At 31.8% G+C, this 25,571-nt stretch overlaps 1 protein-coding gene across 1 annotated transcript in view; it reads right to left on the bottom strand.

The window, feature by feature from the left end:
• Positions 1 to 25,571, bottom strand: part of LOC130898227 (dopamine receptor 2-like) — a 392,084-nt gene that overhangs the window by 269,813 nt on the left and 96,700 nt on the right. The window contains exon 2 of the mRNA XM_057807336.1: positions 15,131 to 16,311. Coding sequence (XP_057663319.1) covers positions 15,131 to 16,290 — 1,160 coding nt within the window. The 5' untranslated portion in view covers positions 16,291 to 16,311. The remainder of the gene's footprint in view (positions 1 to 15,130; positions 16,312 to 25,571) is intronic.

Genomic DNA, 25,571 nt, shown 5'->3' with positions numbered 1-25,571 from the left:
AAATGTGAGCTTTTGAGTACATATTTGGAAAATGTTTATACGAACTCTGAGTTCGTGTCTAAAAAAGATAAATAAAGCAGTCATCGCCTGGAGTATCGATTTAGCAACGGCGTCTCTAATACCTACTTACAACACTATTTCTCAAAGATTAGGAAGACCCTGAGGGCAGAAAACATAATATGAGAAAAATGAGGTACATACAACGGTTTCGGTAGAAAAACGAGACAGATCAAATACGATATTTGGTAGTGACTAACTTTTTTAATATTTTATTTTCGCAAATTGCTATTTTCAACATAATTGTATTTATTTCATTTGGAAAATAAGTTTGAAACTATAACAATACAAACACTCAGGTTTCATTTAAATGTTACAAAACTATTGGACGTTATTGAATTATAAATAAGTTTAGAAATCTATTTAATTTACTTTTAGAGGACCCAGTTTCACTATTTTATTTGATAATATTAGAAAAATGTAGTAAGTCGAAATGATCAAATATTTAGGGTGACAATACATAGACAAGGAACAGATGATATGGAAAAATGGAAATATCCTGCTCTGTATCTTAACTTTATCATACACTTCCTGGGCCATTCATAGGAAAAAAAAAAAAAATCAGCAGAGAAACCAAAAAGACTATAATATATAACAGTATACTGACCAATATTAACATATGGAAGTGGGAGCGGGGTACTGAAAAAAAAGTAGAATATAAACAATGGACAGGGAAGGAAATAATACGTGAAAACAGAATAACAAACAAAGGGAAAATTGAGTATTGAATCAATAGAATGATAGAAAACCATAAGCTGCAAAAACAAATAGGAAGAACTCAGCGTTACTATTATACGTGTTATATTCATATGTTGTTGTGAAACTGTATTGATTTTAGTTGTTTTATGATTAAAAATTAACAGGTAAACAATTAGCGTTTCGATTTTTTTATTTCTTCATAAAAAGATAACTTGATATTGACATTGCATAATAATTTCTGTTATTCAATATAACTTTCAAATTTCATTCTGTTCATACTAGACAGCTTGAATTTGAAACTCAGCTGGGGAAAACATATATTCGGTTGAAGAAGAGATAAACTATAAAAAGAAATTGGAATCAACGAACAAATGTGAGAAATTTCAAACATATACCTACTGCTGCTATGGATGTCGAATGTGACTATGTAGGTACATATGATATTCTGGATAAAAAAAATTACGTGTTCAACGTGACCAATTACCAAAAACATATTCCACTATATCTCAATCAAAAACTTTATGAAGTAAGACCGAATGAAAATAAATTTGAAACTAAAAACAATTTTTTTCAGCGGTTGATATTTCAATTGCATTGTAAAGCAGACATATTCCAATTATGCTTAGAATAGAACATTCAGCTCTAGATAAAGGATCTTTCTGTTTTCTAGTAATTTTTCCTGAAATTGAATCAGGGATGAGTATACTTCATCGAGTTGATGTCGGAACTCAGAAAGCCTTTGTTTATATACCGAAAGAAACCCAAAAAATGAAGCGTACGATTTCAGTATGCATAAATTATTGAGTCTTATCCAAAAATCGATTCTATCGTGCAGAGCGTAGAAGGTGGCACTGTTCTATTGGAACCACGAAATGTTCAGAATCAAAAGATTCAGTTCAGTTTACAAACCTTCGTTTTGATGTTTCTGTAACAGTGTCAAATTCGTCGGATGAGCCGATTTTTTAAAACGCGCTTCTAAATTTTTTAACCACGATATTTCTTTTCGCTGCACTTATATATTACTCTTTAGGATGTTAGTAACGTGTAACGTGCCAATTGGCCTATTTTGTTCTTCTTCAAGTATTTTTCCTGTTGAGACACAAGAGTCATTCTTGTTGTGAAGCCAATACACAGAACAAAAATTTATTTCTAAACAATACTATCATCCAAATGGCCGTCATCTCGTCACTGGCATTCTTGATCATTAGATTTTCGAAACCTCTTCGATACTTGACATCGGTTATACTCAATTTATACAATTCTTTTTTTTATGCTTTTGAGAGTGGTTATATTAACGCTAGGAGTGATATTTGCTACCAACACTCCAAAAATAGCCAAGCTCTGACAATTAATTTCGAGAAAAATTAGAATGCCGAGAAAACATCATAACTAATTTGAGTCTTCAGAGTCTACAGAGCATTTGTGTGATAGAAGTGTATTGAGCTGATGTTATCTTTCTTGAATGTTCTTTAACAAACTTTTAACATTAAACTATCAGAATTAGGAAATTGAATTCATAATTATTGTCTATTATTGGGTAGATTAATTTTTTCCGTTATAAATCACGTGAGAAACAAAATCAATTCAACGCTTATGATTAACAAAGATTATCAAATTCTAACGAGCTGATCATATTTCCGAGAAATAAACTGAGATAAACAAAAAACCAATATTCTCGATCAATTTTGTAGGACCTATTATTTCACTTATTAACTTGATTTATAATACAGTGTTACTAAGATTGAAAACACACATAATAAAAAGGTACGAAAATTTGAATGGAAATATCAAGTGTTGTTATTTCATCAAATGTTTGTATTGTTAAATGCAATGCCGGTTTTAGCACCTTCAGCGTCTTGGGTGATATACCTTCGGCGTCCCACTTACTGTTGACAAAAAAACTGGAGGTAAAATGTATCTCCTTTCATTAAAGAAAAACTAACAAAATTTGTCTCTTGTAGAATTTGTGTTAGTGATAGGTGATATGTATCATGAAGGGCGAATTTTATTAACAGACAGATATACAAGTGTCCTTAACCTATTAGTTAAACATCTACTGGACAACGAAACATTTATTTCTGGCTCTCTAAATTTAAATAGAAATCATTGGCCTACTGAAGTTGGAAGAAAACCAAGAAGAAGAGTTTCATAAAACGAAAGGCGTAAAATTTATTGAGTGGACTAATAAAAAGGTTACATACGACCGTCATTTGTATGCTATTAATGGAGGCAACAACAGCAGATCAAAATCCGATGCTATATTTGATTAAAGCAATGCCAAGGAATGTATTGGTCTGTTAGATTGAATTAACTCTATACTACAACTATTTATGAAAAACTATTGAGTGGTATAAGAAAATTTTTACTGAATTATATGCAATATGTGAATTGCAAATGCTTGGTACATTCACCAAAAATTGAGTTAATGAATAAATTGAGTGATTAACTTTAAAGAAAATGATTAATGACGCATCGCTAAACGCATCTAATGCAAAAGCCATGAGGAAACCAACCAATATGATATTCAAAAACTAGAGGGTGATGCAAGAAAAAGTGAAATCATACTCCAAACTACAACGATTTAATTTGAGAATAGTTTAGATCATCTTTTGGAGACACTATTTGCACCAATATATTGATATTAGAGATTTTCTCTTATATTTTCTCTAATATCAACACTGGATAGATAGAACAACACTTATGATGGTTACAAAGGGAAGTCGAAACTAGTTTGCAAATTGAATCGTTATTTTTTTAAAAACTTTGCATTCAATTTCAATGTTTGGCTCTATATCTATATGTTAACGCTGATAAGTGAAAATTTCTAAAACTATAATGATCAAATAAATGATTTTAGTCCTCAGTTTATGAAAAATTAACTATATAATTATTATCGGTAGCCTTAACAGTGAGTTGAATATTTTGTATTCTTATTCTTCTAAGTTTGCACACTTTTCGGAAGCACGCACATTGCTTTATTTCATTCACTGTGTGCAAAATTAAGGCTGCATTTCACTGCTGTCCGGTGTAGCCGGGTGACCAATACCACCGGTGGTACAAACCACCGGTCTTTGTACCACTGGTGGTATACGTATAGATATATAATTCGATAAAGTTATCGTCACTCAGTATTCTATCATCTTTATCTAATTTGAAATCAGTTAATTTACGATAGTATAAAGAATACCAGGAATCAGAATATTATTTTGTGTTTGATTCATTGATTAACACTAATGTGGAGTCCAAAAGCAGAAACTTCAAAGTTATAGGCTCGTAGCGGGTATTTCCACCAGGATCAGTAATTAAGTTCTTCAGTAAATTCTCTCTTAGAATGGCATTTTTGTATATACCACATTAAGAAGCTGGCTACAAAGAACAGTGTCAGTAAGGTGCGCTCCATTTCAGCTTATAAACTGACGACCCCTACTTAGTACATCACCAAACAACACTTCTTAAGATCAGTACAGGTTGGATATGAAAATTCCAGCCAGTTTTCCCGACCGGAAAAATTGGCCTCATAACCTTTTAACGTGCGCGCGTGAAAATAGTACAAGAAGTTTTACAGGCCGAAAAACTTCTGAAAAAAATTGAAGGAAATCGGTGTATATTTGAAATCAAAATTTTTCGTTTTTGGCTTGATGAAAAATTGTTTTTGATGTCTCCATGGGTAAGCGCTATAAAATCACGCGCGCGATAAAAAATTTTGTTATTTTTATAATATTTCAAGAATTTTCATCGTATCCAGATTTTTTTTCAATTTCGGATAACTTCAAACAGATATTTTGAATGGAGATATAAAAAATAATTTTCCAATAAGCCGAATACGAAAAATTTTCATTTCACAAATGACGCCAATTTTTTTCAGAGTTATCTGACACTTTCAATCAATTACTACGAGGGTTTTCTGGTCTGCGAAAATTCTTGCAATATTACACTGTTCTTATTTGAGGTTTAAGCCGCACTTCCGATCACTTCTTATGAGACTTTACCGTCCAGCAAAACTTGTTGTGCTATTGAACCTTCTTTTTTGAGGTTTAAATCCTACATTACAAAAGGTTTCATGCGCGCACATTATGAGGCTTTTTAGCCAATTTTTCCGTTCCCGAACACCGGCTGGCATTTTCATATCCAACCTATACTGACCTTAAGAAGTGGCGTTTGGTGATGTATTTAGTTGAGGTCGACAGTTTACAAGCTGAAATAGCGCGCACCTTATCGACCCTTTTTTTGTAGCCAGCTCTCCGTATATAAGCGGATGATGTCTATGATGCCCTTTCATATCCGGCACCCTACCTACGACGCTATTGGCTGAGTGTACCAGTTCATACTTTTATTATCAAATATTCATGTCATTCATTTTTTTGTCTAATTCTAGGAATCAGCAATATAGCTCACATGGACCAGCATACTGGAGAAAAACATGAGTTTCAACAACAAAGAAACAAAAATGGTTATGTAAGAAAGGAATATAAAATCTTTCGTGAGAATGAGAACGAATGAAGTATTTTGGAAGAGAATAATTAACCAATATCTGAAAAATCTATATAAATAACCATCAGAAGCAAGTATCATGAATGCTCGAAGAGTAAGATGTTTAAGGAATACGAAAACGATGCTGGAAAATATATATAAGGCGGTGGAAGAAGAGAAGGAAGGCCAAATATAGAATGGTTGAGTCCAGTTTTGGAAGATATTAGAATTGAAAGTCTAGTATCGCAATCAGTAGAAAAAATTGTGAGAGCTTCAACTAAGTTGACATTTCTGGAACCGTTGTTGATATTCATACTGAGTACACTGTTCACACTACCACTACACGAACACTCACAATTACACTGTTTGACGCGCGTTTCGGTAACCAAGTTATTCAGTACGAAAATGGCAAACGTAGGCAAATTAATTTTTGAGCTCAATTCAAAATATCCATTTATAAAGTTGACCTATGAAATAGAAAATAATGGACAGCTAGCATTCACAGAGGAATTGCAAGGAATATTTAAAAGAGTGGGCTTCAAATTGGTTTATAAATCCAAAAATAAATTAAAATAATTATTGGCTAATCGTAATATACCAAATTTGGAAAAGAGTGGTCTATATGAAATTAGCTGTGGACATTGTAACGAGAGATATATTGGACCGACCAAGAGATCCGTTATTGTCTGGTTTAAGGAGCACATAGCACTTTTAAAATGTGTACAGACCGAAAAATCGAGTATTGCCGATCAAAATAATGTATGCAATAATAAATTTTTGGATGCATTTGAAAGCATTGGAATTGTTAGATGTGAGAAAAGCTTGAATAAGTGCCAATTCCACACAGCCCACTGTATAGTTTAGTTTCCCGCCAAGGAGGTTTTCTCGCTGGTGGTTTATTGGTGAAAAAACTCAAGTCAAGTCAAATTATCAGGTTTAAGTTCAAACCTTTAATATCTGAAAACGATCGAAAGCACGTCAGTCTGTGAGTTTTGGTGTAGTGGTAGTGTAAAGAGTGTGTTCAGAAGAAGTTTAACTGTAAATTGGAGTTGCCATAACTTCCTTATTAATAGATATTCGTCTGTAACATCCATCTGCATGCATACTGCATCTAGTGGCATGGTTTAATATAAACACTTATAAACTGAAGCTTAAACTATAAAAAAAAATATTGTAGTATTTCATGAAAGTTTAAAACTTTGTCCCAAAATAGTTGTTTCATTCTTTGAAATTAAAAAAAGACTGAAATAGTTATAAAACTTCATGTTTTTACAATATAAATGAGTAGCACTGGATATAATGGAAATGTTTCTTTAATATGAACTTAAATGTGCGAATGATACGAAAAATCAAAATCATACGAGAAATTATAAGACAAGGATGACATTAATTGATAATAAAACTTCTAAATTAGCCTCGCCCTTCGAATTCAAAATATTATTGCATTGAGTTTCTACCCTTGTTCTAAAAAGGAGAGCTATTGGATTTTATTAGAATTCTTATCTAAATCGGTTCGTCTCAATAAATCGCGTCCTTTTTGATGTAGGTTTTATGTAGAATCGCCAAATTTGCTGTTTGGCCAGTCGAAAAAAAGCAATAACTTCTGAATAAAGGAATCGCAGTTTTCCGTAACAACTGATAGCTCCCGTTGTTCTCAAATTCATCAAGTTGATAGATGATATGAAAAAAATATAAGGGTTAGATTCTGGCTCTATAGATTAGAATGATTTCAAGTCAGCACTTTAATCCTTTCCAGTAGATTCATATTTCTAAATAATCTACACAATTTTCAACTGATGACTCTATTAATTAATCAGAAAATTGTATGATGTCTGATTGAAACTTTTTCATAAAAAAACAGATATACTGATAACATATCATCAGTATAATTGATCTGTTTTATTCATTCTTGTACTTCCTAAAAACGCTTGCATCTACTAAACCGCTAATAATAAAAAATAGACAAAATAGACACGAACTAATCGTTTCTAAAAGTGTTGAAACTTATTTACCTAGAAGAAATTTGCTTTCATTCTGAAATTACATCAATGAAAATTTTTCATAAATTTTAGTTGAACTTTCCATATAATTATTATACACATTGAACACTACTTCAAACCCTCGGTATCTTTAACGTTAATTGCAAAAATATTCAACTTAAGAATCGGTTACCGTAGTTTCAAGTAGTTCAATGGAATTATAAAGTGCACAAATCATTCACGTTGCGGGCAAAATTGAAGGAACACCGATTTTGTGGTTTAATTATGACTTATGAAAAATGAAAACTATTGTATATCTCGTATAATACGTAATGATGTTTGCAGATTCTCTGTTTATGTCATATCTCTTCAGTTTAAGCGCTATCAACCTTTTGAATGTATTACCACGTATCGATAATTTTTTTAAGAAGAAAAATATTTACTGATATCAGGTTTGGATCTCTGATTTACGGATTACGGTTCAAGCATCAAATTCAATGGTAGGGTTTGTAGAACTTCTATTTAATATAAAAATTTTGATTATTTTCCAAAAATAAACAACTTTAGCTTCGAACTTCGAATAAGTGAAAGCATTTTTGAAACGGAATTCAGTTGATAGATTTCTCAGCCGTATTCAATTGTGCGAATAGTAATTTTCTCCGATTTTTGACGGTTTTTGTGTTAAATAAAAGAAAAAGACTGCTAATAGTTGACGAAGCTGTATTGAAGAGAGCTTTCTGAAGTATTGTGGATGAATGTTATTCATAAATGTTTTATTCACATCAGTTCCTTACATAATTGTTTTTGTAAAACTATTTAATCGTTTGTCATGTTCATTTAATGCTTGGTGTGAAGTTTATCAAATTTTAAGACACTGTGGACTTGGGAATATGAGAAAATCTATCAGGATATGTATTATAAAACAAATCGACTCCTCCCGTTCACTTAATTCGGATATGATTAATAATCTATTAAAAGTCTTGTAACATGATAACATAACTGAAGTTTCAAATTTAATTGTGTAATTTGAATGAAGAATCAGTACATTCAGAATTATATCTACCTACTTAAGAAAAATATAAATACAGGGTGACGCATTTAAAATATTAACCAATGACGTCATATTCTGAAAAATGACTCAATCAGAAAATCTGCTAACGGCACTACATAATATACTAAATACACATAAAAGCCATAAATAAGCCATTTTGGTCAACTCTCCATATAGTGGGTCTTAAATGTTTATGATAAAATTTCTTTTTTGATAAAACGTTGTTGAAGGGTTTCGGTTAATAAAAGCCATAAAGATGAAACTAACAGTGCAAACATTCCTTAAGTAAATGAAATGTAAATACTAACAGAACTAACGAATAGAAAATATTCAAAAGATGTAGTAATCCTCTTAATATAGCAAAATATACAATAAATTTATTGTTCTCAGAATATATTCGGAATATGTTAGTTATTTCACATACCTACCAGAGTATTTGTAATTTCTAACTAAAGATGTCTTTCTGAATGTCATGTCATGTTTTTACAGTACAATATTTATTATTCAATGAATTCCCAATATCCCTCTCTGTCTCCCTATACTCGTGTTAGTAATAATCATCTATCTAAACCAATTTATCCATTTTTATCTGCTTTTGAAATCGAACGACATCCCGACCATGCCTCGGTCTTGACTGACTCATATCCTCTTATAATTTGCTCATACCACTTATGACCTCGTTGCTACGCAGGTGTAGATGAAATGACACTGCATCATTTCCAAGTCCCAGGTTACGACAAAATGTTGAGAACTGAATTGCCAAGCCTCGTATTCTTTCAGCGTATACTTTTATATTTTCAATACATTATTTATATCGAAGCATAGCTGTCTACTGTGATATTATTGTGAATTACAAACTTTCCAATCTTTATATTAGAAATATAACAAAGACGTCCAATTAAAAATATAGCTGCTACATGCAGAAAATCACAATAAAAAGCATTTATTTAAAGAAATTTTCTGTACTTCCATTTCTATATCCAATGAATATGTCGTTAAGTTTCTCAAGCAAAAGAATTCACAATTACTTTATTCAATAAGACCGTGAAAGAATTCGCTTTATCCGTATTTGAATGTTTGTAAGATTTTTACGGTTGAGATTTTTTTAAAGTCTCTTGAACTTAAAAGTACTAAATCGTCTTTGAAATTGCTTGTTAACCATTATTTTCTGATATGAAATACATTTCTAGAGAAAAAATTATATCCTTTTGTTCTTTATTTTGTTATTATTCCAAATATTTGAACAAACCCTACTAATTTTATAATTACCAAGACAAGATGGAAAATATACTCTTAAAATAGGATTGATTTAGACGTCGAAAATGAGAAAGACATTTTTCGTATGTGTTAAATAAAATAGTGCTTCTTCTATCGTTATAATTCTAAGACAACAATAGGATACTTCCATTTTTCAAAAAGAATTCATTTATGGTTTATTTTATAAGTTCTTGGAATGAAATAATGTCAGAAAGTAAAATATTCCATCAAACAAATATTATACAGCTTTTTCTTTGAAACTCAAGAATCTGTTCACCATTTGGCACGAACGGAAAGGTGAAAAAAATACGGAAAAATTTCAGAATGTTGTTCACAATCATCAAATATCTAAAAGGTATGATGAAGAAACTTTGAAATTTCGCATTTCCAAACATGTGGCAAATCGCCAATAGAATAGACACAAGATTTCTGGAGCAATATGCTTCATTCATTACATTTGCTTGATGAGGCATCATCAACTTCTCTCATGGAACGACCCGAAGTAAGTTTTGAAGTCAGTAGCGAGAGAGTTAAAATGGGTTCAAGAACAGAAGGGAAATTGGATGCGTTGAAACTGATTACAAAAGTAATGAATATAACGCCGACGAGTGCCTTTAGGATAAGAGAAGTTTGGAAGAATGGACAAAAATGTAAAAATGGTTTATACGCCAGATGAAGCATTGGCGCTCTTGGTTTTGCAAAATTGACAAAAAATCATTGCCAAAAAAACAAGAATAGAAGCGAAGTTGAGAAACGCAGTTATACATCCCAATTATAACAATTATTTTGAGGCCAAAAAGAAATGTTACCCTAATAAAAACGTAATTGTTTCTGAAACTATGACAGAACTCCCAAAAAAAAATCAAACGTAGGTTTTCGACGTTACTCTCCTTGATATGTTCTCCCATTAATGTTAAATTATAAATGGGATGAAACTAAATTTCTGGAACCGTTGGCGATATTCATACTAAATAAACTGTTCACACCAAAACTCACGATTACACTTTCTGACGAGCGTTTCTATAACCAAGTTATCGTCTTCAGAGACTTCAGAGATAACGCGGGTCAGACAGTGAAATCGTGAGTGTCGGTGTAGTAGTGGTGTAAACAGTGTATTCAGAATGGTAGTACCGTACATAGCTAGTACAAACAAAAATTTGGTGAAGAGACTATCGATTCTGATATTTTTTTAACTTCACAGAAACGAAAGAAAGCATTATCGCCAGAAATTCTAGAGCATCTACCGCCACTCGATGAGGTAGAAATCATCTATGGATCAATTATGTTCTCCTCATAAAAAATTAGTTCAACTGAACCGACAACGAGTAATAGCGACAATAGTTCATAATGTTTATTTAAAAACACGAATTATACAAAAATTATCGTAATTTTGATACATTTCATTGAACTAAATAATTTTTTATACTTTCATATTTGTGACTGACCTATCACTACTTCTCTGGGAAACTGATTATCATTTTATACTTAAAAAAGGCTATTGGAACCAAAACTGTAGCTATTCAAATGTTTATTCACTATTCGGTGTTTTCTTAAAAATACAATGATATACCTAGAATTTACTAGTACTTGTTTACTAGTATAATCAAACAGCTCACAACCTTATGAAGTCTATATAAGATAATATTCTGTGAAATATTCAATATATGATCAATTTATAATTCTAAATTGTCTTTACTTCCAGTCTCCATCAAAATATGAAAGTAGTCGAAACGTTAAATTTTTACCTGTTTTTTAAAAAATTTTATGAAAGATTTAGAAACATGAACATAAATAAAAGGTCTAACGAATAAGAAATTGAAGAAATTTATATCATTGATTATATATTTAGGAATAATAGATGCCAATAGGTACATTTCTATTAATATTCCTGCTTTCTCCTCCTCCTACCTTCAAAGTATACCTTGTTCTACATCATCACATTTCTGTGTATTTTAGAAAATGGCCGTCGTCGGTCACGTAATATTAGGTCAGAATTGAAATTGGCATCAGACCTTTTCAAATGAAATGTAAGAATGTTAATGTATGTAAATGCTAAAAATATGAACTTTGAAATTGCTCACATACAGCAATAAAATACAGGGGGTAAAAGTTTTGAAAGTTATTTTATTCCAAAATAAAAGACTTTTGGTCCCATTTTCTGTTGAATATTTATTATCAGACCAAATTTTTTATTTTTCATATTCTGTAGCTTTTCTCACATTAATACATTACTGAAGTGCAACATCATTCAATAATTCGTATGATTGACACACATATGACGTTTATGAAGTACCAACTTTTAAAAGACTATGTGTGAAAAGAAGTGACAGCCATTCAAGTGAGGTTAGTTTTGTTATTTTTAAAATAATGGATTCGAAACAAATTCGTGTGTTAATGTATTATTGCTTTTTCATAAAAAATACCCTCAGCAATGGCTTCAAAAGTATTATCCGGACTCTTTTTGCATCGATATGTGACAATAGATAGAACATGGATTCATCACTCACTCCGGAATTAAAGCGATCATCATCTGAGTGGACTGCAGACGTCCAAATACGTAACAGTCAGCTGGGTAGGTTACGGCTTCAGTATTTTGGGTTGCGCATGGAATATTGTTCATTGACTATCTTCAAAAAGGACAGAATATCAATAGCGAATACTGTATAGAGTTGTTGGATCGTTTGAATACAAAAATCACAGAAAAACGGCCTCATATGTCGAAGAAAAAACCTGTTTCGCCAAGACAATGCACCGATTCACAAGTCGATGGCAACGATCGAATTGCTTCCTCATCTACCGTATAGTTCAGATCTGGCTCCCAGGGACTACTGGCTCAAAAAATTGCTCGCTGGTAAGAAATTCAGTTCAAATAATGAAGCAATTGCGGAAATTTAAACCTATTTTGAGGCAAAAGACAAATCCTTCTACAAGCAAGCACAGCATCGAGAAGCTTTGGTATGATTGTATTGCTCTTGAAGGAAATTAAATTGATAAATAAAATAGATTTTTGGCAAAAAATGTTATTTTCTCAGTTAGTCACGATTTCTTGAGAATACGATACAATCATCTTATTTTTAATTTACTTCGGATTTCTGTTGTCGGTCCAAAAGAAAGTTGTCAGTAACATGGGATAAAGAAATGCTGACACAAAGCGGAAAAATGAATTAATTAGCGAAATTATTGGAACTTTATCTGAGGCTTGTCAAATACACTTAAAATTGACTGAAAAACAAATATTACTACTTCTTAAAGCAATTTTAAACTTTCATTGAAAATATCCATTGAATTTAATTAATTCTGTTGGATCACTAGTACGTGACCTTAGAATATAACAAAATTCTTACACTTGATTTACAAATAACTGTTAAGCCAATTTCCGACATGGCTAGTAAATTATTATAGTAGCTACTAATTTAGTTCATGAGGTCAGTGAAAACTAGTACAGTAGTTTAGTATAATAGTTAGCTAAGTAGATAGATCCGATTCTATTTTTGCCATCGATTATAGTACCCCACAACGAAGAACTAACTACAAAACTGATACTTAATCAAGCGTTAACGATCGTGATTAGTCAAGCGCTTTAATTTACATATAATACAAAAATTTCGCTCTGGAATGAAGACTTAATTTTCTTAATTAATATATTATATTATTATAATAGATGAAAAGTGATTTGTATAAAAACAGGCAATCGAAACAAGCCGCATTTAATTTGGAAAAATCCAATTGCTGGAAATACCGAAAAAAAATTTAATAACAAAAATAAGAAATATCAATAGTTAACATATGAACTCAAGAAGAAAGGCATCCAAGAAATTTTATATTCAGACAGGACCGTTGCCTACAGATTTGGATAGTAGCCGAGTTTATTGGGGTGGTTGATTTAACGACGTCACCAATGTGCTATCGTTGGCGAAGCTATATATCGGATTTGTAGTTGGTTGGTTGGTGGTTGGTTGGATTGCACTGGTTTCCCCATATTTCTCTATAGCTTCAGCACATACGTTAGTGACATAGGCCAGGAGGTCCCCGGTTGATCTATGTTTACGGAAAACGTATTGATGGTCGCTAAAAATGTTGGCAGACTCAATATATCTCAAGATTTGCTGGTTATTGACTTTCACCATGTCCTTGGCAATTGCTGGAACTTAAGAAATCAGACGATAGATAGTGGGAACCGTATTTTCTCCTTTTTTTTTGGTATGGGTTGAAGTTCCAACAACTTTTCTATCTGGCGACAGCAAAAAAAATTATCTGTAAGTCTTTCTTATCTATTCAATTACAAATAAAATTATCAAGACCATATAATTTCACAATCACAGAGAAGATTCTAAACTATGAATAGGAAGAATAATTTATTGAATTTGTCTCTCTCCTTCCATTTGTTTGTATTCAAATCATTATAAAAAGCCCACCTTATTACTATAGCTTATTTGTTATCAATATTCTACTTCACAGCTCATCCCGATTATCAGGTCTTATGTTCTATACAATACTTACTAAGTTTAAAAGCTGGTGCCTCTATTGACCTTTCCATCTCAGTGAAATAATTCATTCGAATAACTTGGTATCGATAATGCTTACCCAAACATAATCTTTGAAATGCCTTTTCGTTATGCTATCGCATCCATCTGGGATTAGTAAGTCTCCAAAAGTATAATAGTTTAGGTTGGCTGTACCATTTAATATGAACGTGTGAAGAGTGTTTGCTACTATAATGATCATGTTTAGATAATTCTTGTACCAGCATCACTTGAAGATGAAACTTCCTTTTTCAACAATATTATGGGTCGAATCCTTCAGCAACATCATGCTATAATTAAAATTTTCAAATCTTTGTATTTTTCATAATTAGTTCTCTTCTTCCAATGCGTCTTTAGTATTCAGTTGCAATTTGGATATGATCATAGGAATCGTTATTCTTTCGAACAAATATCCGAAGATTACTTACAGCTGGAATTTATCTGGTGAAACCAGGCCTGTCACTTGAAGCTGCGGAATGTGACACACCAGGAAAACCTAAGCATATCCCTAACCCTAAGCTAACCTAATTTTAATCAATCTTTCACTTCATACATATTTTTATAATATATTTCGTGATGATTTGTCTTGACTTTAGTGCTCTTTTCATAGAAAATTTGACGTTTCGACATCGGTATTTATCAAAATATCATAAATTGAAACAAATCACCGCGAAACTAACCTAATGTAACTAATTTTCATCTAACAACATATGTAGGATAGATATTATTTAAATGTTACTACTGCTGTAGTAGTTGTTACACTGTTATACTACACAATATAGTCACTAAGTTTCATATAATCAGTAAGATGATTTATTGTTCAAGTTAAATGTTTCTTGTCACCCACCAGTCAACTATCAACTTGGATCAATCTTCGCTAAATTTCAGCTGTACGCAATCTTTACGACACCGTTTGAATACAATCACTGACATAAAAATCTTCTATTTGTTTCGTATAAACAACTATTTAATAATTTTAATTTCAATTAAGTGCACTTACGTAACTATTATTATATTATTGTGTATATTTTTTCAGTTGTTTCCTGATGAATTATATTAATTAATATATTTATACTGCTAATTGTCACGCTTACCTTCTGAAGTCTCTGCTCCAACAAGCGTAGATTACGGGATTCATACTGGAATTGATCCATCCCAACCACGTAACGACAGCAAACACAACTCGTTCATTACTAATGCACTGTTTACAGAAACCGGACAATAAGTTCACGACAAAAAATGGTAACCAGCAAATAACGAACACTCCCATCACTATGCCCAAAGTTTTTGCAGCCTTTTTCTCTTTCGAAAATTTCGAAAACTTTCTGCTCAACGAAAAATTTTTACTGTGATGGTTAAGTCTGGAAGACGGAACTCGCGAAAGTCCATTATTTTGAAGAGCTGTCAAAGGTTCGTCCTCTTGCGTCGAGTACAATTTGGATTCGGGAACTTTACAAGTACCACCTCTGTGTATTCTCAATGTCAAACCTAATTCTCCTGTACCTGTGCCCATTAAAATGTGCTTAGTACCCAATCTCAAAGACTTAGTTTGATATACCGCGGCTCTGTATATCCTGAAGTAAGTGAATACCATAACAAATAATGGTAAATAGAAGGAAATTGTAGATGAGAATATTAAATATCCTAAATTTTCTGTGAAAGGGCAACTAAATGCTGGTATAGGAGCATTTCTTACAGCTCTCCACCAACCGATAGCCGGAAATGATATAGCGCTGCTGCAGACCCACACAGCAGCAATTAAAAACATTGATCTCAGTTTCGTCATACGCATGGGATAAGTGATTGGATCATTAATAGCCCAATACCTATCGAGGGAAATTACACATAGGTTAAGAATCGACGCGGTGCTAAAGAGAACATCCAGACTTCGCCAGATGTCGCACCAATCCGATCCGAAAAACCAAGTATGACCAAGTACCTCGTAAAGTGCACTGAACGGCATTACAACCAAACCTACGAGGCAATCTGCTACAGCTAAAGAAGTTATAAAGTAATTCGTGGGAGTATGTAAATACCTCTCCCTTATAACGGCCAGAATAACCAACATATTGCCAAAAACAGTACACATAGAGAAAATTAACAGAAGACTAACTACTACAACTCTATCTTGCATGAGTTTAGTCCATTTTTTCCAGGCGTCTGAATATTCCGAACTATAGTTCCCCGTCCAATTATCTAGGTTGTAGTAGCTTGAGTTTTGGAGCACCCAGGGATAGTAATCTGAGTTGTTCATTGTGATGATGAGACAGCATTCCTAAAATCAAATAAAATTTATTAATCATTTTCAAAGTTATAAGTCATAATATAACTTCTAATGTTAATAATTTCGGTTTGCGTTTCCTTAACATACACTTGAGTGCTACCGATTCAAATCTCCATCTGTTCTATTATGATATTTGTTAGTTAGAATCAGACTTCGATGTTTTAAGAAAGTTTTCATCAATAGCAACAGAAAAATATAAAACGAGTTAAGTTGAACCGAAAGTGTATTTTAAAACATATTATAGTATATACGTATAATATAATAATTCAATGTGATTATATGGAAAAGCAAGTTTGCAGCATATATTTTGTGATATTGCTAAGCTCACTATAGTACCACTTTATTCAGGAAACTCTAACTCGTGGCGTTCTTAGAAAACTAGTTTGTAAATATTTGAAATAATATGTTATTAGCTGAAAAATGATCCATAAAAACCAATTTTTGTATATTGCTGTAGCTGAGATAACTTTGAAGAAATTGTGGCATTCAGAAGCTAGCTAGTGACATAAAAGAGACAATGAAGTGGTATGAGTAAATATTTTGTATGGACACAAACACACAAACAAATTTTGTTAGTTATGTATGCAGCTCACTTTACCGTGGAATGACTTATTCCTAACAGTATCACAGTGTTGTTTTTGGATGTACAGAGGAATAATTTTATTAGCTATTCTCATTATAATTATTTGTCTAATGATGAGTAAATATATTTGATTAGAAATGAATTACTACGGCTTTTTGGAGACCATTAGAAATGTTTTCCTGAAATCCCCTATCGTGGGGAGTCAAACGAATTGACAATAAATTATGGAAGAACCGAATTAAAAAATACATATCCACATTTTACCAATATATATATAGACTTCAATAAGAAATTTGAGGAATTTCTGAAAACTGTGGTTTTTGGAGAGATGAAAATTTGTAGTTTGTATTGTGTGTAGTGGATTTCATTTAATTCCTGTCATTTTATTATCCCTTCCCTAGTTCTTCGTATTGATAAATTTGGAACCAAATATCAGAAATATGAAAGGAAGTCACTGTCAGAATTTTGGAGCTAGCAAAAGTCTATTTTTAAAAACTTCCTAAAAAGTGAGATCTGACTGTAGTTGAATCGATGCTATCACACAGTAAACAGTTTAACATACGATTTGTCATCGGAATATGAATTTGTCAAGAAAAAATGTCCGCTGTACGATCTACTATGAAGGACTTGAATGGTTACAAGCAACTGTTTTTTGTTGGTATAACAAATTTTAAATAGACAGTATCGCTGTGTAATAATAAACGTGCTGGTAGACCCTTATATCAGTTACTATTGCAACATGATTGAGAGAATGAGATGTATATTCGAAGCAAAACCAAAATTCACCTACCAAGAGATTGACGCAACTCTGACGGTAGTTATGTAACAGTAAATTCAGTTTTAAACAATGATCTTTATGTGACAAAATTTTTACTTCTTTGGTATACGCTTAACGATTTCCAAAAGGCAAACTGAGTAAAAATCATCATACCTTAGACAGCAGACTGTCATCATTCAGCATCCACTCTATTCGCCTGACTTGACCATATGTGATTTGTGGTTATACTTTAACCGAAAGAAACATGTACATGGTCGACTTTTTACGGAAGAGGAGATAGATGATGCAATTTTTTTGCGTGAATTTCGTTTACGAAAATGCATTGAGCTTAGGTTTCCTAAAAAACTTGTAGTTTTTCTGTCATTTTCTTGCATAATTGAATTAAAATAATTGAGTTTAGAGAAAAGAACTTAATTATGATTGATATATATCTAAATGACAAGCTAACAAATGAGCAGATGTCAATGTGCAATTATTTTGCTCCTGCAGTTATCAGTTTAACCTTCCGACCTTCATACTTTATTTTGCAGTTTAAGTTTATTAAAACTTCTAAATGGAATTCAACCATTTCCATTGAATAAACGAAAGTAACATAACACGAAGATCTATTAGATTTCAAAGAATTCAGGTACGTGTCAACCTAACTTTTCAAGAGTCTTTGTTGTTAGGTAGAACATGCCTACATGGAAACGATAATATATTTTTCCACATTATGTATTTGATTATTAGATAAGTATATAGATAAGTCAATTTGGATTTAAAGTATGTTTGTGTACTCTTGATTAAAATATATTGATTCATATAGAGAGCATTTGAATGGAAACTATCAACCTTTATATCAAAGGATATCAAAATAAGAGAATGTCAAAAATCATAAGAAGGAGAACGTAACTTTGCTCATACGTACTCATTATAACTTCACTAAGTAACGTATGTCGCAATAGTTACGGCGAATAAAAAAAAAACAAAATTTAGGAATCTAAGAATAGGTTGTAATACAGTATCAAAATGGTTTTGTGAACAAAGTTTATTTTCTTGGTATTAGCTAGACAATCCTTTTTTATGTTGGTTGCATCAAATACCCTCATAAGTTGGAAATGAGAAAACGCATTTATAATTTGATTGGACAGATCCCTAAGCATGACATAGTTCAAATTTTTCAAAACTTCCAAATATTCCACGCAGAAGCCTTTACTGTTCTATAACCGAATATGAAAAATGCACATATTAAAACTGCCAAAAAATGATAAACCAAGAATTTTTACCCAAAAACGAAGAGAAAGAATAAACCAGAAATGTTGAAAAATACCGAAAAGACGAACTTGCCTCGAATATACCCCAAACCAATGAGTACAGATACCAAGATGCTGTCGTCGACTTAGGCGATTGCATTTTGCGAATGAGAGAGTCATTTTTATATACGATTTAAAATACTTCACACTTGCCAATTGGGAAATCAAAGATACGATGGTTTTTATACAGACAATATAGAAGATTGTCCTAACAATGTGAAATATAATGAAAGAGCAGAATTGTCTAATAAAGTTTTGGTCTGGTGTGCGATTTCGAGAAAATGGATACCCATACCTTATGCGGGTCGAGTGAAGTGGGAAGCCATAGATGCCGTAGATTCTGAAAGGAATATTAAGAACTGCCTCACTAAATTAGTTCATTTTGCTAGATAAACCCTATATTGGCTTGCAAATTTTATGAATTACAGCATAGAATTTTTAGAATATTACGCGAAATAGATGTTCAAGTGGTCCACGACCTAATGAGAGATGTTGCAAAAAATGACCTCTTGTGGAAGAGTACGGGTCCCTCCATTCAGTTAGCTAATGAGTTATTAACTTTGTCAGCTACCAAATTATTTGTACCAAAACTCTTAGAGCATCCGTTAGGCCAGACTTAGGTATAAAGATAATTTCAATAAAAAGATTATCTGTCCAATTCTTATCAAATATTACGAAATTGGGGAACGATGAGGAGGCATAAGGATAATTAATGTCATGTCACTATCCCCGTTTTTTAAATATACAATAGTGAAGACTAGTGGAAAATACAAAAACCAGCTGGTCAACACATTTGTCAACTAACTAGATAAAACCGTTTTGCAGCTATGCGTCATACTCTTTAAGAGAGGAAGGTAGACCTGTTATAGTGTGTACACTATGTCGGCACATTTAAGCGTTTGGTGTCTTTTCATATCACTCAGGTTTATTATTTACTTCGACTGCTGACGTGAATGATTGAGCTGATGCAGGATGGCTATTAGTTTGGGGAGCTATTGCTTATGGTTTCCGATCACTAATTGTGTGTATTTCTTATGAAAGTTGTGATTATATTGATGATATCTAATGAACCATTATACTATTCAAATTTCTTTAGGAAAAATGTCTTATGATTGTGTTCATCCAAATTAGCCATCTTAAGCATTTAAGGAATGCTATCATAAAAAACAGTACTTCACCAAGTAAGGATGTGAAATAAGCTTAAAAGTAATGTTTTAAAAATGCTGTAAACTATTATGAGACTTTATGTATATTATTCATTCGTTTTATTTTGTTTAGATATTCTATCAGTTACTACCTTATCTCTTTTTTTTTAATAGTCTACACATTTCACTTTTTGAACTATGCAGGTTCTACAAAAAGATAGCATTAAATTTTGAGAAGGCCAATCATTCCACCACATTTAACTGTGTGAGATATGTTGGGAGGAAAATTCTTCAATTGGCAACGCACTCAATAGATTCTACCAGTTGATCCTCGAAGTTGAAGTTTTCTGGAACGAGGTACCGTAACCACTTTTCCTTCATTTATCGCTATCTAGATTTGTACAAAATAGTTCTCAGCTACTGTGTTGCCAAATACCCTATTTTTTTTTGTTTTTGTACATGCCAATAAAATTAATATGGTCTTTATATGAGGCTATCACGTTATCAAAAATTCAAGGTCGATAAATTATTCTTTCTGGGTGTATCACTGAGTATATTTTATATACTTAGTGCCTGTACTAAGCGTTGTGCGAAGGTACAGAGATTGACATCGAGATTAGTACACAGTATCTTCTAAATCCCTCACGTTCCCAGAATAAGGATAATAAATTTCAATAAATGGTCGCAAATATTTAAAATCGCCTGTTTAGCAGAAAGAATTTTGAAGAAAAAATTGAAAGCAGACATTTGATTTCTGCCTATTTACAATAATTACAGTGATAACGAATCTATTAAATTGTATTGTCATCAAAAAAGTGTATGCCAACAATCACATCAATCAATCAACAAAAAGTGAAATTTCGACTACGAAATTCGACCCAAGCAAAAAAAATAAATATAGCATCAGAGCAAGCTATATAAAAAAATTTAAGATTGTTATAATTGTTATAACCACTTCTGAAACTCAACAAAACGGATACTAAAATATAATTTCGGTAGTTGTGGTATTTCAGCATCCTTAAAATGTAGTCAACATAAATAAGGAACAGACGTAAATACCACTTCAAATAAATTACCCTAGACGGAAGCAACGAGAGATTACACCTACCTTTGGTCAATGATGCCTACCAAGCATTTTCGAAACGGAACTTAATCGATTAGGAGGTCTATAAGTAATGAATGTTGAAGGGCTAGATTTTGATAGATTAAAAGCAAACTGAAGTGTCTGATAATTAAAGATGCAGGCAAATTTCATTCTTAAACTTATTGTTATGAATATATGAATAAACTGGAATATACAGTTTAAAGCAAACTATAATATCTTAATAGAAATATATTATAGAATCTTCTTAGACTTGATATAATTCCACTCTCGAAATGCAGAAAATTAGCTCAAAATTTTGAATTAAAATATAATTATATGTTTTCAATGAACCTTTGAGTGAATGGGTATTACAAAAGTCAAAGGAGACGCTTTGTGGCTTCATTTATTCTATGAAAAATTGCAATCGTACGTGACTGCAAACTAAATTACAATAACAAAACGCTTTTTCTTAAGAAAATCAATAAATCTTCGAATAGGTCCCATTTCCTTCGTTTTTTTTGTTAGAAAATATTCATCACGCAAACCATTCCTTCCATTCAGACCCAGTCAAAAGAATGGAAAGTCAGCGGCGTAAGCAAACATTAACTCCAGACTTTATTCTTAAAGTATGCATATTTAAAGTTGTTAGGAAAATATATACAATTTCCAAATAACACTTCTTGCTAAATTTTAATCACTGTACTGAAAAATTTATTTCCATTACTAGATATTATAATTTACAACTTGATAGAATTTTCACTAGTTCTGAACTAAATGAGACATTTTCCAAAAGTATTCTGACAATAAATTCAGCTTTTACATTTAATGCCAAGATATATAAACCGGGTACTTGCCCCATGAGAGTTTTCGATACAAACATTGGCTAGAATCAGGTGGATTCCTTCATTGTTATGTGAAAATAGACAGGGTGGAAAAAAGGGCATATTTATGTGCATCGGTAATCTGTAATCCCAGTAGTTTGTTTCTTTAAAAATGATTAAAATATGAATTTATCACTCTGATAGACATATATTTTTAACTTCATTATTTAATCTATCCCTTAAATGGTTCTCTTCAGTTTTTATATGAATTTTCTGCATTATCTTTACTTGTGAATAATGTTCAGTGAAATTTTTCGCCAAAATACGGTTCGTTCATTCATCATTGAACCATATTTGGGAAATGTGGTGTCTTTAAAAAAAGATGATGGAACTCTGTATATTGTTCCATTGATGTTAAATTCTTTAGATATTTGTTTTCAAGAGGAACTTATAAATGACGGACAAGTTATTATACAGGTTCATGAGAAAAAACAAAGAGAGTTGAAAAACAAATGAAATTAAAATATTATAACACTAACATTACAGTTGATGTTCAAATACTCATACAATTCCATTTTCATCAATGCAGCATTAGAATCTTCTGAATAAATTTGTTGTATAAGCTGCGTGAATACTTTCTAGTGTTATAGATTGAAAAGCTACTCTGAGTATACTTATCAAATGATCCACATCAGTAAGAGTTGTAACATATACAAATCCTTTAATATCGCCGAAGGAAAAAATCTAGCGGGGTTATTTATTGTGTACCTGTCAAAGTATTGAACAATTAAGGCTCCTACCGATACATATGTTTTGAGAAACAAAATTAAACCTGATTGCCAATCTGTTATATAGAAAACATGCAGGCAATATGGGAGAAAAAGGTTACTTATAACTTATTTGAGTGCTGTATTAATGAATGAAGGTGGATATCAATCGAATCATCAACTAGTGAAAGCAGCATCGGATTTATTTTTTTGGTTTGAACCTCTTCTAGTTACTCAAACAAAAACAAAAAAATTAGTATCGCGGAATCAGTATGAAAAAGACCTCAGAACATGGAGTTGGTGAGTGGAACCCCTCAATTTGAATACCCATATCTACAGTTACTTTACTACAGCATATTATAGAATGAACGAAATAGATCCAGTTTAATTTTTTAAACATAGAAGAATGAATCGAGGTTTATATGATCAACTTTTGGACTTATCAAAACATTTAATAGGGAAACCTGATTGTCAAAAAGTTAATCACCAGTTCTGGTCATGGAATTTTCAAATGGGAGAATGAATGATTCCCTATATTCTGCCAATTTTTAGTTTTGTTATATCCAGCCAACTATTTGTTATATAAACAATCATGAGCACGTACAAATTCTATCAGCCTTTCACCCAGAGAAGACATATTTCAGGGTATCTGCAACTACAAACTACACTATAAAAGCGAGGTTATGTTTTTGACGTTCAGCGACGATCAGCGCGTATAAAGTAGAAAGTTGATCAACTTCGACATCAAGAGCACATACATCGCGATCAATGTGTTCGTTATCATTTTTTCTAAAAATAGTACATAAATAGTACCCAAAATATGACTATAACAAAGTAACTGCTTTCTAAAAACGTGTAACACTACCCACGGCTTATAACTACCAAATGTGAAATAGTTTCATTACATTTCCACGGTTGGATTTAAATAGGTGGCAATATTGTTTTCTTTTTTTTTGATTCATGAAATTAAAAAAACATTGTTCACACATAAAAGACGGTATTTCTACAAAAAAAGTCAAGAAAAGCTAACCGCCTCAGCTCTATTATGCGAGGAGGCAGAACTATTGAGCAAGATTTCATACGACAATATAATTAATGATCTCGCGAATTCAAAGAGCGGCCAAAATGTATTATGTTTCCATAACTCAGCAACTCAGCTCAATCCGTTTTGGAATTGGAATATCATTCATAAAAAATGTTATTTGAATAATTGTGAACCAAGGTATCGAATTTCAGAGGTCAGCAGGCTGAAGGTGAATAGCCAATCTGTAAATCCGCCAAGGGATAATTTTCGAGATATATACTGGCCAAAACATCTTGGAACATTCTGTATAAATCAGTATTCCTAAAAAAGGTCATCACTACTGGTATATTTTGGAACTTGAAACTCTCGGAATGTCTTTTAAAAATCTTTCTTGATTGATAATAATCTGAACGAAATATTTCAATTTCATCTAGTATAAAAGGGTATTATGTTGAACTTTGTAATCAGTTATTCATGTTCTATAAAATGTCGAGATGTGGTCTTTACTTTATATGATGACAATAAAAATAATCCACTCTTTTTCCGTCAAGATCTCATTCGCAGTATTTTCTCTGTTTGCTAGAGGTCACGAGCTTGATAAATTTGTTGTTTTTTGTATCCCTAAAATATAATATAAAAAACTTTATAGCCCTGAACAAGAAGCACCAATTGTATCACATGAAAATGGAAAGAGTAGAATGTATGGCGATTTGTTGTCAACGGCACTATAAAAGTAATAATGGAACACAAATTTTAGGCTTGATCGAGCTTCAAAATGAATTACTTATCTGAAAATTGCTTCTTTCACGTCGTTAATAATCGTATGGGAAAAAAATGAGTTTCAGGTTTATTTTACAATTTCAGTTTTCAAATATTTTCGATAAAATATGTTTTTAATGATATCATATTAAAAATCAACTTGAGTGGTCTATTTTTAATAAATAAAATTATATATTTATTTTAGGTATCTAATCATCAAATATGAATGAAATCTTTTTCTTTAACTTTCCACTTCTTAGAACATTTTTTATATGTTTTTCTGATGATTTATGTGGATTTTGGGTTTCTTTTCATATTATATGCATATATTCATCAGTTTAGAATAAAAGGTGAAAATTTGACGTGTCAACCTACTTCGGTCTTTATGAAAATGTATAAGTGAAACTTTTATACACCATATTTGATAAAAAAAGTAGCACCCACAAAAATACAGAGTCAAAAGAGCTCAATCTAAATGGCTATATATATATATATATATATATATATATATATATATATATATATATATATATATATATATATAATTATAAAAATAAAAACATAAATTCAATTATGAAGATTCAAAAATTCTTGGAACGGAATCTAAAACACGAAAAAGAGAATTTTTAGAAATGGTTCACATTCATAAAAACTAAAAAGGTATAAATGATAAAAAAGACCTGAATAATTTAAGTAAAATTTATAGCTCTATTTTGTAAATTCTATTAAAACTACAAATAATTTGATTGATCAAGTACTGCTACATATTTAAGATGTAAGGACTAAAAAAAGAGAAATGACTAACTTATCAGAACAATTTCGATTTTGATTCTATTCTTATTTCGATATTTATGACCTATCGATTAATATAAATTCGCAAATTGTCAGAGTCAATATCATATTTTGATAAAGACTCAAAGCAGGTATGGGCAACCTTTGACATGCTGAGGGCCAAACTTTAGCGTGCAAAACGTTTGCGGGCCTCGTTTAAAAGTACT

The sequence above is a fragment of the Diorhabda carinulata genome, chromosome 9, assembly GCF_026250575.1.
Source record: "Diorhabda carinulata isolate Delta chromosome 9, icDioCari1.1, whole genome shotgun sequence".
NCBI lineage: Eukaryota > Metazoa > Arthropoda > Insecta > Coleoptera > Chrysomelidae > Diorhabda > Diorhabda carinulata.
Note: the sequence above shows the minus strand (reverse complement) of the source record. Positions and strands in the feature narration are given on the sequence as shown.